The sequence below is a fragment of the Alligator mississippiensis genome, chromosome 10 (assembly GCF_030867095.1).
Source record: "Alligator mississippiensis isolate rAllMis1 chromosome 10, rAllMis1, whole genome shotgun sequence".
Lineage (NCBI taxonomy): Eukaryota > Metazoa > Chordata > Crocodylia > Alligatoridae > Alligator > Alligator mississippiensis.
This window is the reverse complement of record NC_081833.1, coordinates 16480967-16497299: the sequence shown is the minus strand read 5'-3', so window position 1 is coordinate 16497299 and position 16333 is coordinate 16480967. Positions and strand designations below refer to the sequence as shown.

Below are 16333 nucleotides of genomic sequence, written 5' to 3'. Positions count from 1 at the left end.
AGAACGTTTTAGGAGTCTGTTAGCAACACGCCTTTGTTTCTAACGGATAGGGGACGGAGCCTCACGTTCCGGGTGCTAGACGTAGCTCTGTTTACTTCCTAAAACTCTTCCCTGTGTTTTTCCTAATTGATAAACCCACCCAACTGCAGCACTTGGGACAAGGAATAGGATATTACACAGTTTCTAATGACTGCGTAGACTGGAACCACCTTGTTAATACTTGGTCGGAGTGGCTAAGCTGTTGGCACACAGACTAATAGGGGGCCATAGTGAAGTCACAGTTACCCTGCATTTACAGGGGTGAAGCAGCCCTTCTTTCACGTGTTGTCTTAGTGCTCTGGCCAGTTCTCTGCACAAGAGAGACTATGCTCCCTTCCAGTGCAGCCTTACCTCCCCGTCAATGGAGCCGTATCAACACAAACAGCCCTCTTACACCTATCGCCCACCTATTTCACTGAGCACTGCTTCTTGCTGGCATCCAGTGACACCCGCCACCATCAAGCTACAATAAAAACATGGAAATGAGCCCCCTTATCTAAATCCAGATGGCCCTGTGCTGTTCTTGGTGGGTGGATGGCTTCCTTTTATCTTCTCTGTAGCAACTAACTCTTCATTTATAACTTCAAGGTGACTGTAGCAGAGCTCCTCGTCCTGTGATCTGTGGGCCATTTGTCTGTTCCCCAAGTCTTCTCCCACAGCCGACTATCTCGGCAGGGCCCCACTCCTCTAAATAGCACAGGAAATGGAATCAAACTTTTCTACATAGGCCTGGTGAATAAATTCAAGTACACATTAAGGATAAGAATGGGATTTCCCAATAAGACTGCAATCTCTGCGCTCCCTCCTAACATCAGGAATCCATCCATCCCCACAATATCCCACGCTGTAGAAATCACTTCCCTCACCCCCAGGTCTTTCATCTCTCTTACTCATGTCCTGCAAGGTCATCCGTGTGCCTAGACCCTGCCACCCACCAGAAGCCCCACTCAGGTCTACACCACCCCACACAGATTCTGGGACTCTGCTGATGTGTTCAGATTGCTGGTTGAGGGCTCAGCCTACACAGGTCAGCTTGCAGGTTCAAGGCTCTAGTTTCTCTGAATCCAAATATTTCCCAGCGTTGCCATGTTCTGCGGCTTGCCCGTAGACATCCCGATCCCATATCAAGAGCTTTGTTTGCTCCTCCACAGCTGGCATTTCACTCTGACTGCCCCATGATTGCATTCGTGAAGCTAGGCTATTGCTTTGCACAGCAAGACTGTATGGATGGTGAATGTCTATTATATTTTATTCTTAATGTGGGATTTCCGAGGACCCTGAGAGCACTGGCTCCTTAGATCCCACTGATTTTTATCACTGGGCTTTGGGCACTGTATGCAGCTATTGCTTTCCAAAAACCTGACCTTCTATGCTTTTATTCTTTGTTCCTGGTGGCCATTGGCTTGGCCCCCAGTCCAGCTACCGGATGACCAAAGAATGGCCGCGTAATGTTCAGATGTCTCCTGTGTGGGTGGTTTAAATTCACTCAGTGCAGAGGAAGCACAGGTGCTAAGCAATGGATCTTGCTCAATACATGTAGAATAGCCTGACCCTTCCTTTACTGGTACAGATGTGCAGAGTGTCCCTGAGCAATGCACACTGAGGATTGAGGCAAAGAAAAAGACCCTGGTGGGCAAAGCACATAGCTCATGGCCTTCTTGGATCAAATTAAACACTCAGGGGAGCTACTGCTCTCTGTGTCAGTGGCATAATAAGGAGTCAGTGACCGGGGAACCTGCAGCAGCCGGCCTGGCCCTGGGCACTGCCCCTGCTGCCCAGGGATCCAGCTGTGATGCTTACACCTTTGCTCTGAGCAAATGGACAGGCTCTGCTTGTCAGCATGGGGTTGCACATCACCTGGCCCAGGTGGTGAGTGCTCCAGCCAGTGCTAAGCTCTGCTCAGCAAGAGGTGCTATTCACCCTGGGCATGAGCCTTGGAGAGTGTGCGCGCGCCACACAAGCGTGCCATCAGCTCTGCCCAGTGGGGCTCCAAGGCAGCCAGAGCATGAGGTACATTTCTCCCTGCTGCTTCATATTGTCCAGCTGGGAACTAGCAAAGACCTCTGACCCAGCTACTGGGAATGCGGCGTACTATTCAGCCCCAAAGAGGGGTACCGAATGCCTAAGCAATGCCCCTGACAGAGCTGGGCATTCAGATCTAAGCCCTCAAACTCGGTTCAGTCTTCTACCACCTAGCAGGCTCCTGAGGATGATGAAGCTCCAAACTCCTGTTCACTGGGCCCAGGGGATGCTTTGTCAGTGCTCCGGGCAAGCAGCATCCAGGCCTGGCCTGCTGTGCCCAGGTAACACAATCAGGAGCTGCCCACGCACCGCTGAACTTGTGGGCGCTTCGCCTGTGACATCAGTCAGGACACAACCCAGCCCCATCAGCAACACCTGATCTTGGGCCTCAGCTCTTGCCTCTGGTAAATAAATTAACCTCTTACAATTCGCAGCTGGGACAGGAGAGGCCAGGGGCTCTTAAGGGAAGTTCCTATTTATACTGGGGAGATGGTCCGGTGCTCAGGCTTAATTCATAAAGAAACAGCTGAGCAGGACCAAGCTCATCTCCTGCCTGTTTACTGGGCATGGCTTTGCTGGCTGGCTTCTCGCATGTCCAGGCCTCGCTGGGCTCCAGGCAGCAGAGATGCTCTGCTAATCTGACCGAGAAGGTGGGGAGAGCACAGGAGCTGTGGGCATGTCACGTCAGCTCTGCTCACAGAGAGCTCGAGAGCCAGCACTGAAAGGGAGTGGGAAATGCATGTTCACTGCTTCTCCAGAATGGCAGCAGTCTAACTCCTAAATGCTGCTGGCAAACACAGTGGAGGAAGATCTTCCCATCTCCTGCATCCTGGATGCTGGCTGAACAGACATGCTGCATATTAACATCACCACTGCATTTGATTGATACCTACAGGGTCTGCAGCATTTCCACATACGGGCCACCGGGATGATAATCGAGCACCAACAGTCCTGACCATCCTGATGGGCTCTTGGCTTCCAGAGTGACTTGCCAGCCTCACCGGCATCGGATCCAGTGCCAGGGCCCAGATGGAGTGTGACTGGTGTCATAGCACATGGGCCTTGGGCAGCAACTAACTGCTCCACCGAGGACCCGACTCAGCTCCATTGAGATCTCCACCCTGGAGACGTCCCCTCCTCTGCCACACACTTCACCCTAACGGGAACACAAGGCGTCACAACGCACCTCCTGACAGGCGGTCTGTTCCTGGTGACTTTGAGGGACCACTTTGTCCTCCTTGACTTGCAGACGCTGCAGTTCAGGTAAGGCAGGCCGCCGAATGAGGGGAGGCCTAAGCTGATCAATGACACCGGTAGCAGACATGGTACATTTTCTCCAGCAAGCCAGAGCAAAACATTACTTTGATCAAACTCTGTGTGCCCACACATGTCCTGGCATACTAGGCCTGGGTTTTCATCTTCGCTGGCATTTTTCTTTATGTTTGTGGTGGGGGATGAGATCCTGTTTACATGACTTCTCTTTCATAAGGTTAATATTCCCAGATATGTAAGTCTGATGATTTAGAAGGCTGATTTTCATCTACATTAAGTACAGTATTGAATGCTTCCTGTACTGACAGCCACTGGGCCTCATCCTACTCTGGCTACATCCACTAGACATCCACTGGGTTGAGTTTGGTCTATCGCGGTGCTGCTCTCAATGGGGAGAGCCTCAGCCCCCCAGAGACAACTATCACCTACCACTCCCAGCAGAGGCCTAACTGAGACACAGGCAGTAAAGGACCGTACAGGCAGACTGGCTCGGCTACACAGCGCAGCGTGCCCGTGACTCCAGCCATACAAGCATATGTAGGCACCTGGCATGGCAGGGAGGCCCACAGGCTGTGTGCGTGCAGGGGATACAATGGTGGCGGGTCTCCATGTGGGAACAGCTGCAAGGCTGCTGCGTCCTGCTGTATTCATCAATGACCTCTACTCCTGGAGCATGGGAGCAGCTCACGCAGGTGGAGGTAGGTGAGTATTGTTGCTGTGGTACAATCGTGGAGCAGAGGCACAGTGAACTTATGCCGCTAGTACAAGGATACTAAGGAAATCCATGGAAGACCCACAAATTAACTCGGGTCTCAATCCAGTGCCCCATATGCGAGGCCAGCATCTTCTCTCTTACACTGGATGTGTGCTAAGGCCACCAGCAAGCCCTGGATGTCTTCTCCCAAGGAACGATCCCTTGTTTCACTCCCAAGTGGATCATTAGTCCGCCTCTTCTCCTGTGAGCTTCTCCACAAGGATCGGCAGATGACACCCTGGCGGAAGACACTAGAAACTACCCTGATCCAGGTTTCAACACATGCATGCTGTGGCAGTGGCCACTGCAGTGCCCCCTTGCTGCTATCCAGCCAGGACTGGTTTTTGTACAGCCACGTGTCACTGTGGGGTGCCTTCGGAGGAGGAACCCAGCTGACCGTCCTCGGTGAGTCCCTGAATTACTCTCAGCCATTCCTTCTCTACCACCTTATTGTGAGATTTTTATGCTATTTTTCTGTGTTTCTCTCTCTTCTCTCTGGCCTTGGCTCTCCTCTGCCTTCATGTGCAAATCTTAACACCGGACTGCAAAAAATGTTTGACCCTTGGGAAGTTAGAGCAGGATGTTCATAGGGCATGCTGGATTTTCTGTTCACACGCAATAATTTCTGGTATTTGTCCATGAAATGAATCCTGATTCAGGCACCAGGACTCAATTTTAAGGACCTAAAATGAGACCCTGAATATTTTCCCCTAGATGTTCTTGTCAAGTAGTAGACATTTCCCAATGGCACCAGGATTTGCTTAGTACCTGAGACAACTCAAGAGCCACTTTCTCAGTTGCTCTAAAGAGACAGGGCTCCATCATCATCCCTGAAATCTCATCCAAGCCTCCCATTAGATGGGGGCACAATCCCTGCCAATCTAATTCAATAACAAGCATAATCCAGCCGTAGTCACTTTATGTGAAATTTGTCATGGGTCATTTGAAGGAAGGCTCGTAAATTAGAGTTTCTCAGCAAATGCACCTTTCTTTCGGTTGGAAGTTTTGAGGGAAACAAAAACAATCTTGTAATCTCAATGTTCAGCAGAAAGTTTTCTACACTAAATGCTGACTTTCCCCTATAACAAAAGTCATGTTCTCAACTGATAAAAATGTATCCTGACAATTTGAGGGAGTAAAAAGGGGGTGAGGGTGGAAATCATGTTTGTGTTGTCTATTTATTTCAGGGAGGCAGTAGATAGATATATGGACCAAAAAATATCAAGAAAGGCAAATTTTCTCAGTGCAAATATCCTCTTGGCTGAATACAAAAATTTCAAATGAAAAGAAATGAAAGGGAAGGACTGTTTTGCAATCTGGCCTATTTATACCTGTTCATAAGATTTGATTCCCTTTAGAAAACATGGGGTCTGTTCTTCAGGGGTTTCATCCATGTAGGTCTCCTGGTGACAGTAGGGTGACTCTGACTTCGACTTTCTCTTAACACTGTAACTGTCCTGAACGGTGTCCTTCTTGACATTAATCCATCCCAGACTATGTTGAAGGACTGTAGATGCCAGGGAGTTCAGCTGTGCAGTACAGCCCAGACCTGATCTTTTGAGAGTGCTGAGGAATTCCCCGCACCTTGGAAATACTGAGCGTCTTGGTCAGGGCTAGGGTAGGGGCAATCTGCAGACAGACTCAGTAGGGAAGAGGCTGCAGTAATTGTGCTGCTGAAGTGTGGGGTCCCAGGCAGCGGGTCCTGGCCAGCCAGTCTGCACACGCTGAATGACTCCGCTGCGGGTCTGAGGAGCTCAGAGCAGGGGAGACGAACTATTCAGCCACAGAAATAAGAAGCGGGGCATTGTAGAAGTTGACTCCTTCACCGGGTCATAGGTGCTAGAGTTAACGGTTAGCAAAAAGTCTCAGAGAAGTTACTTAACAATGCTAATGCTTCAGTAAAATATTACCCACCTCGTAAAATCGGTAATTTATCCTTGGTAGGGATTTTCATAGGAAGGTTCCTAAAGCTGACTGTTACACTTCTATAGAAAGACTGCTTTTTTTTTCCCACAAAAGCTTATAAATATCTAGACATTGATGTCCCCTCCTATCCCCTCCATTCCCCACAATTGCAGTGAATGTAATATTCTATTTGAAAAACAGGTTCTCCACATCTCTGTGAGACCGCTGACATTGCTTCAGGGCCCTGAGTGCGTTCTTGAAACGCCAAAAGGTCAACCTGGGCTTTAAGCCACTTTCCCAAATGAATGGCCCTAATATTGTCTAATCCAGACAGGCTGAAGATTCCTTGCAGGTTCTAAACAGAGATGCCGGCAGAACAAGCTCCCGCTGCCCTTTGGTTTGTGAGTGTCTCTCACTGGGAGTTCAGTGCACACGGGCAATGAACTCTATTTTGACTCAATTTACTGGGATTGTTTTTTCCCTTAAGGGTAACACTGTACTTCTCACAGCCTCCAGCTCTCTGAGGGTGATAGGCATTAGTAATGCCATGGGAAATACAGAATCAAGCATGTAGTGATTAAGAAAGGGATCAAGGAGGGGAATAGGGGAGAGAGACATAAAAAGAGGAGAGAGCTGAGGGTGCAGGGTTAAATCTGGGAACATGTTCCCTGATCCTGCCAATCCTCCGCAGTCTTTACCAAGGCAAGCTTTCCTCTGAAGTCACTGAGCAGAAACTGAGGTTGTGGTTAGAGAAGTCACTTCCTCTTCCATGCATCCATGTGGACAGGGTTAATTGTGAAATGATCTGTAGACACATCTCATCCTGCTCACCTTTTGGCCAAGGGCAAAAAGGAGGCCCAGGCTAGAGGCAGAAACAGCACCTGATTGCCCTGATGCCCAGCAAGCCCCGGTCTCACAGCTCGGTCCCAGTCCAGAGTGGTACCCAGGAGCATCTGCAGCCTCCTCATGATACCCTGCCATCATACAAGATTGGCTTGGTCCCAGACTGTGATTAATGGCGCTGGATGCGCCACACGGATCAGAAATAGATCCAGCTCTGCTCAGGCTCTTTCTCGTGTGGTCTGGTAACTTGTTCTGTTTCTCAATCCGCTTTAGCATTGCACTTTACCTAATGCTGAACCCCCTTGTTCCCTTGCAGGACAGCCGAAGGCCTCTCCTACCGTCCACCTCTTCCCCCCCTCCTCAGAAGAGGTCAGCAGCAAGAGCAAGGCCACGCTGGTGTGTCTGATGGACAGCTTTTACCCCAGCCCGGTCCAGGTCACCTGGAAAGCTGATGGCACCACCATGTCCAGTGGAGTGGAGACCACCAAGCCAGCCAAACAGAGCGACAACAAGTACATGGCCAGCAGCTACCTGTCGCTGAGCGCCTCCGACTGGAAGAGCCACGAGACCTACACCTGTCAGGTGACGCACGACGGGAAGAGCATCGAGAAGACCCTGAAGAGATCGGAGTGCTCTTAGCCCGCAGCCCCGGAGGGCTCGGCCAGATCCTGTCCCAGTCAGTAGAGAGCTGGGATCCCTGAGGAGTTGGGATCCTTCTGTAGTATCTCCCTAATGTTGATTTCCAGCAACTGTATTTCTTATTTCATGTGGAGATCTTAGCCAATCCCTGTCATTGTTCCCACGTATCCATCCCCTAGCCTCACCTCTCTGCATTCCCTGCACATGCCATTCCTGTTTTAGTCTCTCATGCAGCCTTGGTATATTAATAAATCAGAAACATTCAACTCTCACTGTGTCTGTATACATTTCCCCGCCCCTTTCCATGCTCGTATAAATTCTCTTTTTCGTGGCCTTGCAGTTAAAGATGGACATTATACGCTATTGTTGTTTTTGTCTTTTGCCAAATACTGGACATAGTTCCTCTGGTGTCACGTATGAGTTGGTGGAGAACGTTTTAGGAGTCTGTTAGCAACACGCCTTTGTTTCTAACGGATAGGGGACGGAGCCTCACGTTCCGGGTGCTAGACGTAGCTCTGTTTACTTCCTAAAACTCTTCCCTGTGTTTTTCCTAATTGATAAACCCACCCAACTGCAGCACTTGGGACAAGGAATAGGATATTACACAGTTTCTAATGGCTGCGTAGACTGGAACCACCTTGGAAATACTTGGTCGGAGCGGCTAAGCTGTTGGCACACAGACTAATAGGGGGCCATAGTGAAGTCACAGTTACCCTGCATTTACAGGGGTGAAGCAGCCCTTCTTTCACGTGTTGTCTTAGTGCTCTGGCCAGTTCTCTGCACAAGAGAGACTATGCTCCCTTCCAGTGCAGCCTGACCTCCCCGTCAATGGAGCCGTATCAACACAAACAGCCCTCTTACACCTATCGCCCACCTATTTCACTGAGCACTGCTTCTTGCTGGCATCCAGTGACACCCGCCACCATCAAGCTACAATAAAAACATGGAAATGAGCCCCCTTATCTAAATCCAGATGGCCCTGTGCTGCTCTTGGTGGGTGGATGGCTTCCTTTTATCTTCTCTGTAGCAACTAACTCTTCATTTATAACTTCAAGGTGACTGTAGCAGAGCTCCTCGTCCTGTGATCTGTGGGCCATTTGTCTGTTCCCCAAGTCTTCTCCCACAGCCGACTATCTCGGCAGGGCCCCACTCCTCTAAATAACACAGGAAATGGAATCAAACTTTTCTACATAGGCCTGGTGAATAAATTCAAGTACACATTAAGGATAAGAATGGGATTTCCCAATAAGACTGCAATCTCTGCGCTCCCTCCTAACATCAGGAATCCATCCATCCCCACAATATCCCATGCTGTAGAAATCACTTCCCTCACCCCCAGGTCTTTCATCTCTCTTACTCATGTCCTGCAAGGTCATCCGTGTGCCTAGACCCTGCCACCCACCAGAAGCCCCACTCAGGTCTACACCACCCCACACAGATTCTGGGACTCTGCTGATGTGTTCAGATTGCTGGTTGAGGGCTCAGCCTACACAGGTCAGCTTGCAGGTTCAAGGCTCTAGTTTCTCTGAATCCAAATATTTCCCAGCGTTGCCATGTTCTGCGGCTTGCCCGTAGACATCCCGATCCCATATCAAGAGCTTTGTTTGCTCCTCCACAGCTGGCATTTCACTCTGACTGCCCCATGATTGCATTCGTGAAGCTAGGCTATTGCTTTGCACAGCAAGACTGTATGGATGGTGAATGTCTATTATATTTTATTCTTAATGTGGGATTTCCGAGGACCCTGAGAGCACTGGCTCCTTAGATCCCACTGATTTTTATCACTGGGCTTTGGGCACTGTATGCAGCTATTGCTTTCCAAAAACCTGACCTTCTATGCTTTTATTCTTTGTTCCTGGTGGCCATTGGCTTGGCCCCCAGTCCAGCTACCGGATGACCAAAGAATGGCCGCGTAATGTTCAGATGTCTCCTGTGTGGGTGGTTTAAATTCACTCAGTGCAGAGGAAGCACAAGTGCTAAGCAATGGATCTTGCTCAATACATGTAGAATAGCCTGACCCTTCCTTTACTGGTACAGATGTGCAGAGTGTCCCTGAGCAATGCACACTGAGGATTGAGGCAAAGAAAAAGACCCTGGTGGGCAAAGCACATAGCTCATGGCCTTCTTGGATCAAATTAAACACTCAGGGGAGCTACTGCTCTCTGTGTCAGTGGCAGAATAAGGAGTCAGTGACCGGGGAACCTGCAGCAGCCGGCCTGGCCCTGGGCACTGCCCCTGCTGCCCAGGGATCCAGCTGTGATGCTTACACCTTTGCTCTGAGCAAATGGACAGGCTCTGCTTGTCAGCATGGGGTTGCACATCACCTGGCCCAGGTGGTGAGTGCTCCAGCCAGTGCTAAGCTCTGCTCAGCAAGAGGTGCTATTCACCCTGGGCATGAGCCTTGGAGAGTGTGCGCGCGCCACACAAGCGTGCCATCAGCTCTGCCCAGTGGGGCTCCAGGGCAGCCAGAGCATGAGGTACATTTCTCCCTGCTGCTTCATATTGTCCAGCTGGGAACTAGCAAAGACCTCTGACCCAGCTACTGGGAATGCGGCGTACTATTCGGCCCCAAAGAGGGGTACCGAATGCCTAAGCAATGCCCCTGACAGAGCTGGGCATTCAGATCTAAGCCCTCAAACTCGGTTCAGTCTTCTACCACCTAGCAGGCTCCTGAGGATGATGAAGCTCCAAACTCCTGTTCACTGGGCCCAGGGGATGCTTTGTCAGTGCTCCGGGCAAGCAGCATCCAGGCCTGGCCTGCTGTGCCCAGGTAACACAATCAGGAGCTGCCCACGCACCGCTGAACTTGTGGGCGCTTCGCCTGTGACATCAGTCAGGACACAACCCAGCCCCATCAGCAACACCTGATCTTGGGCCTCAGCTCTTGCCTCTGGTAAATAAATTAACCTCTTACAATTCGCAGCTGGGACAGGAGAGGCCAGGGGCTCTTAAGGGAAGTTCCTATTTATACTGGGGAGATGGTCCGGTGCTCAGGCTTAATTCATAAAGAAACAGCTGAGCAGGACCAAGCTCATCTCCTGCCTGTTTACTGGGCATGGCTTTGCTGGCTGGCTTCTCGCATGTCCAGGCCTCGCTGGGCTCCAGGCAGCAGAGATGCTCTGCTAATCTGACCGAGAAGGTGGGGAGAGCACAGGAGCTGTGGGCATGTCACGTCAGCTCTGCTCACAGAGAGCTCGAGAGCCAGCACTGAAAGGGAGTGGGAAATGCATGTTCACTGCTTCTCCAGAATGGCAGCAGTCTAACTCCTAAATGCTGCTGGCAAACACAGTGGAGGAAGATCTTCCCATCTCCTGCATCCTGGATGCTGGCTGAACAGACATGCTGCATATTAACATCACCACTGCATTTGATTGATACCTACAGGGTCTGCAGCATTTCCACATACGGGCCACCGGGATGATAATCGAGCACCAACAGTCCTGACCATCCTGATGGGCTCTTGGCTTCCAGAGTGACTTGCCAGCCTCACCGGCATCGGATCCAGTGCCAGGGCCCAGATGGAGTGTGACTGGTGTCATAGCACATGGGCCTTGGGCAGCAACTAACTGCTCCACCGAGGACCCGACTCAGCTCCATTGAGATCTCCACCCTGGAGACGTCCCCTCCTCTGCCACACACTTCACCCTAACGGGAACACAAGGCGTCACAACGCACCTCCTGACAGGCGGTCTGTTCCTGGTGACTTTGAGGGACCACTTTGTCCTCCTTGACTTGCAGACGCTGCAGTTCAGGTAAGGCAGGCCGCCGAATGAGGGGAGGCCTAAGCTGATCAATGACACCGGTAGCAGACATGGTACATTTTCTCCAGCAAGCCAGAGCAAAACATTACTTTGATCAAACTCTGTGTGCCCACACATGTCCTGGCATACTAGGCCTGGGTTTTCATCTTCGCTGGCATTTTTCTTTATGTTTGTGGTGGGGGATGAGATCCTGTTTACATGACTTCTCTTTCATAAGGTTAATATTCCCAGATATGTAAGTCTGATGATTTAGAAGGCTGATTTTCATCTACATTAAGTACAGTATTGAATGCTTCCTGTACTGACAGCCACTGGGCCTCATCCTACTCTGGCTACATCCACTAGACATCCACTGGGTTGAGTTTGGTCTATCGCGGTGCTGCTCTCAATGGGGAGAGCCTCAGCCCCCCAGAGACAACTATCACCTACCACTCCCAGCAGAGGCCTAACTGAGACACAGGCAGTAAAGGACCGTACAGGCAGACTGGCTCGGCTACACAGCGCAGCGTGCCCGTGACTCCAGCCATACAAGCATATGTAGGCACCTGGCATGGCAGGGAGGCCCACAGGCTGTGTGCGTGCAGGGGATACAATGGTGGCGGGTCTCCATGTGGGAACAGCTGCAAGGCTGCTGCGTCCTGCTGTATTCATCAATGACCTCTACTCCTGGAGCATGGGAGCAGCTCACGCAGGTGGAGGTAGGTGAGTATTGTTGCTGTGGTACAATCGTGGAGCAGAGGCACAGTGAACTTATGCCGCTAGTACAAGGATACTAAGGAAATCCATGGAAGACCCACAAATTAACTCGGGTCTCAATCCAGTGCCCCATATGCGAGGCCAGCATCTTCTCTCTTACACTGGATGTGTGCTAAGGCCACCAGCAAGCCCTGGATGTCTTCTCCCAAGGAACGATCCCTTGTTTCACTCCCAAGTGGATCATTAGTCCGCCTCTTCTCCTGTGAGCTTCTCCACAAGGATCGGCAGATGACACCCTGGCGGAAGACACTAGAAACTACCCTGATCCAGGTTTCAACACATGCATGCTGTGGCAGTGGCCACTGCAGTGCCCCCTTGCTGCTATCCAGCCAGGACTGGTTTTTGTACAGCCACGTGTCACTGTGGGGTGCCTTCGGAGGAGGAACCCAGCTGACCGTCCTCGGTGAGTCCCTGAATTACTCTCAGCCATTCCTTCTCTACCACCTTATTGTGAGATTTTTATGCTATTTTTCTGTGTTTCTCTCTCTTCTCTCTGGCCTTGGCTCTCCTCTGCCTTCATGTGCAAATCTTAACACCGGACTGCAAAAAATGTTTGACCCTTGGGAAGTTAGAGCAGGATGTTCATAGGGCATGCTGGATTTTCTGTTCACACGCAATAATTTCTGGTATTTGTCCATGAAATGAATCCTGATTCAGGCACCAGGACTCAATTTTAAGGACCTAAAATGAGACCCTGAATATTTTCCCCTAGATGTTCTTGTCAAGTAGTAGACATTTCCCAATGGCACCAGGATTTGCTTAGTACCTGAGACAACTCAAGAGCCACTTTCTCAGTTGCTCTAAAGAGACAGGGCTCCATCATCATCCCTGAAATCTCATCCAAGCCTCCCATTAGATGGGGGCACAATCCCTGCCAATCTAATTCAATAACAAGCATAATCCAGCCGTAGTCACTTTATGTGAAATTTGTCATGGGTCATTTGAAGGAAGGCTCGTAAATTAGAGTTTCTCAGCAAATGCACCTTTCTTTCGGTTGGAAGTTTTGAGGGAAACAAAAACAATCTTGTAATCTCAATGTTCAGCAGAAAGTTTTCTACACTAAATGCTGACTTTCCCCTATAACAAAAGTCATGTTCTCAACTGATAAAAATGTATCCTGACAATTTGAGGGAGTAAAAAGGGGGTGAGGGTGGAAATCATGTTTGTGTTGTCTATTTATTTCAGGGAGGCAGTAGATAGATATATGGACCAAAAAATATCAAGAAAGGCAAATTTTCTCAGTGCAAATATCCTCTTGGCTGAATACAAAAATTTCAAATGAAAAGAAATGAAAGGGAAGGACTGTTTTGCAATCTGGCCTATTTATACCTGTTCATAAGATTTGATTCCCTTTAGAAAACATGGGGTCTGTTCTTCAGGGGTTTCATCCATGTAGGTCTCCTGGTGACAGTAGGGTGACTCTGACTTCGACTTTCTCTTAACACTGTAACTGTCCTGAACGGTGTCCTTCTTGACATTAATCCATCCCAGACTATGTTGAAGGACTGTAGATGCCAGGGAGTTCAGCTGTGCAGTACAGCCCAGACCTGATCTTTTGAGAGTGCTGAGGAATTCCCCGCACCTTGGAAATACTGAGCGTCTTGGTCAGGGCTAGGGTAGGGGCAATCTGCAGACAGACTCAGTAGGGAAGAGGCTGCAGTAATTGTGCTGCTGAAGTGTGGGGTCCCAGGCAGCGGGTCCTGGCCAGCCAGTCTGCACACGCTGAATGACTCCGCTGCGGGTCTGAGGAGCTCAGAGCAGGGGAGACGAACTATTCAGCCACAGAAATAAGAAGCGGGGCATTGTAGAAGTTGACTCCTTCACCGGGTCATAGGTGCTAGAGTTAACGGTTAGCAAAAAGTCTCAGAGAAGTTACTTAACAATGCTAATGCTTCAGTAAAATATTACCCACCTCGTAAAATCGGTAATTTATCCTTGGTAGGGATTTTCATAGGAAGGTTCCTAAAGCTGACTGTTACACTTCTATAGAAAGACTGCTTTTTTTTTCCCACAAAAGCTTATAAATATCTAGACATTGATGTCCCCTCCTATCCCCTCCATTCCCCACAATTGCAGTGAATGTAATATTCTATTTGAAAAACAGGTTCTCCACATCTCTGTGAGACCGCTGACATTGCTTCAGGGCCCTGAGTGCGTTCTTGAAACGCCAAAAGGTCAACCTGGGCTTTAAGCCACTTTCCCAAATGAATGGCCCTAATATTGTCTAATCCAGACAGGCTGAAGATTCCTTGCAGGTTCTAAACAGAGATGCTGGCAGAACAAGCTCCCGCTGCCCTTTGGTTTGTGAGTGTCTCTCACTGGGAGTTCAGTGCACACGGGCAATGAACTCTATTTTGACTCAATTTACTGGGATTGTTTTTTCCCTTAAGGGTAACACTGTACTTCTCACAGCCTCCAGCTCTCTGAGGGTGATAGGCATTAGTAATGCCATGGGAAATACAGAATCAAGCATGTAGTGATTAAGAAAGGGATCAAGGAGGGGAATAGGGGAGAGAGACATAAAAAGAGGAGAGAGCTGAGGGTGCAGGGTTAAATCTGGGAACATGTTCCCTGATCCTGCCAATCCTCCGCAGTCTTTACCAAGGCAAGCTTTCCTCTGAAGTCACTGAGCAGAAACTGAGGTTGTGGTTAGAGAAGTCACTTCCTCTTCCATGCATCCATGTGGACAGGGTTAATTGTGAAATGATCTGTAGACACATCTCATCCTGCTCACCTTTTGGCCAAGGGCAAAAAGGAGGCCCAGGCTAGAGGCAGAAACAGCACCTGATTGCCCTGATGCCCAGCAAGCCCCGGTCTCACAGCTCGGTCCCAGTCCAGAGTGGTACCCAGGAGCATCTGCAGCCTCCTCATGATACCCTGCCATCATACAAGATTGGCTTGGTCCCAGACTGTGATTAATGGCGCTGGATGCGCCACACGGATCAGAAATAGATCCAGCTCTGCTCAGGCTCTTTCTCGTGTGGTCTGGTAACTTGTTCTGTTTCTCAATCCGCTTTAGCATTGCACTTTACCTAATGCTGAACCCCCTTGTTCCCTTGCAGGACAGCCGAAGGCCTCTCCTACCGTCCACCTCTTCCCCCCCTCCTCAGAAGAGGTCAGCAGCAAGAGCAAGGCCACGCTGGTGTGTCTGATGGACAGCTTTTACCCCAGCCCGGTCCAGGTCACCTGGAAAGCTGATGGCACCACCATCACCAGTGGAGTGGAGACCACCAAGCCAGCCAAACAGAGCGACAACAAGTACATGGCCGGCAGCTACCTGTCGCTGAGCGCCTCCGACTGGAAGAGCCACGAGACCTACACCTGTCAGGTGACGCACGACGGGAAGAGCATCGAGAAGACCCTGAAGAGATCGGAGTGCTCTTAGCCCGCAGCCCCGGAGGGCTCGGCCAGATCCTGTCCCAGTCAGTAGAGAGCTGGGATCCCTGAGGAGTTGGGATCCTTCTGTAGTATCTCCCTAATGTTGATTTCCAGCAACTGTATTTCTTATTTCATGTGGAGATCTTAGCCAATCCCTGTCATTGTTCCCACGTATCCATCCCCTAGCCTCACCTCTCTGCATTCCCTGCACATGCCATTCCTGTTTTAGTCTCTCATGCAGCCTTGGTATATTAATAAATCAGAAACATTCAACTCTCACTGTGTCTGTATACATTTCCCCGCCCCTTTCCATGCTCGTATAAATTCTCTTTTTCGTGGCCTTGCAGTTAAAGATGGACATTATACGCTATTGTTGTTTTTGTCTTTTGCCAAATACTGGACATAGTTCCTCTGGTGTCACGTATGAGTTGGTGGAGAACGTTTTAGGAGTCTGTTAGCAACACGCCTTTGTTTCTAACGGATAGGGGACGGAGCCTCACGTTCCGGGTGCTAGACGTAGCTCTGTTTACTTCCTAAAACTCTTCCCTGTGTTTTTCCTAATTGATAAACCCACCCAACTGCAGCACTTGGGACAAGGAATAGGATATTACACAGTTTCTAATGGCTGCGTAGACTGGAACCACCTTGGAAATACTTGGTCGGAGCGGCTAAGCTGTTGGCACACAGACTAATAGGGGGCCATAGTGAAGTCACAGTTACCCTGCATTTACAGGGGTGAAGCAGCCCTTCTTTCACGTGTTGTCTTAGTGCTCTGGCCAGTTCTCTGCACAAGAGAGACTATGCTCCCTTCCAGTGCAGCCTGACCTCCCCGTCAATGGAGCCGTATCAACACAAACAGCCCTCTTACACCTATCGCCCACCTATTTCACTGAGCACTGCTTCTTGCTGGCATCCAGTGACACCCGCCACCATCAAGCTACAATAAAAACATGGAAATGAGCCC

General features: G+C 49.9%; 2 gene segments (V, D, J or C); both read left to right on the top strand.

Moving 5' to 3' along the window:
- Window positions 1-7746, top strand: part of LOC132243523 (Ig lambda chain C region-like) — a 30927-nt gene extending 23181 nt beyond the window's left edge. The window contains 2 exon segments of the C gene segment in view: window positions 2957-4492; window positions 7152-7746. Coding sequence covers window positions 4195-4492; window positions 7152-7474 — 621 coding nt within the window.
- Window positions 7747-11871: 4125 nt separating this feature from the next.
- On the top strand, window positions 11872-15648 carry LOC132243522 (Ig lambda chain C region-like). The segment is given in 2 exon segments: window positions 11872-12394; window positions 15054-15648. Coding segments are annotated over 2 exon segments (621 nt in total).
- Window positions 15649-16333: the final 685 nt, after the last annotated feature.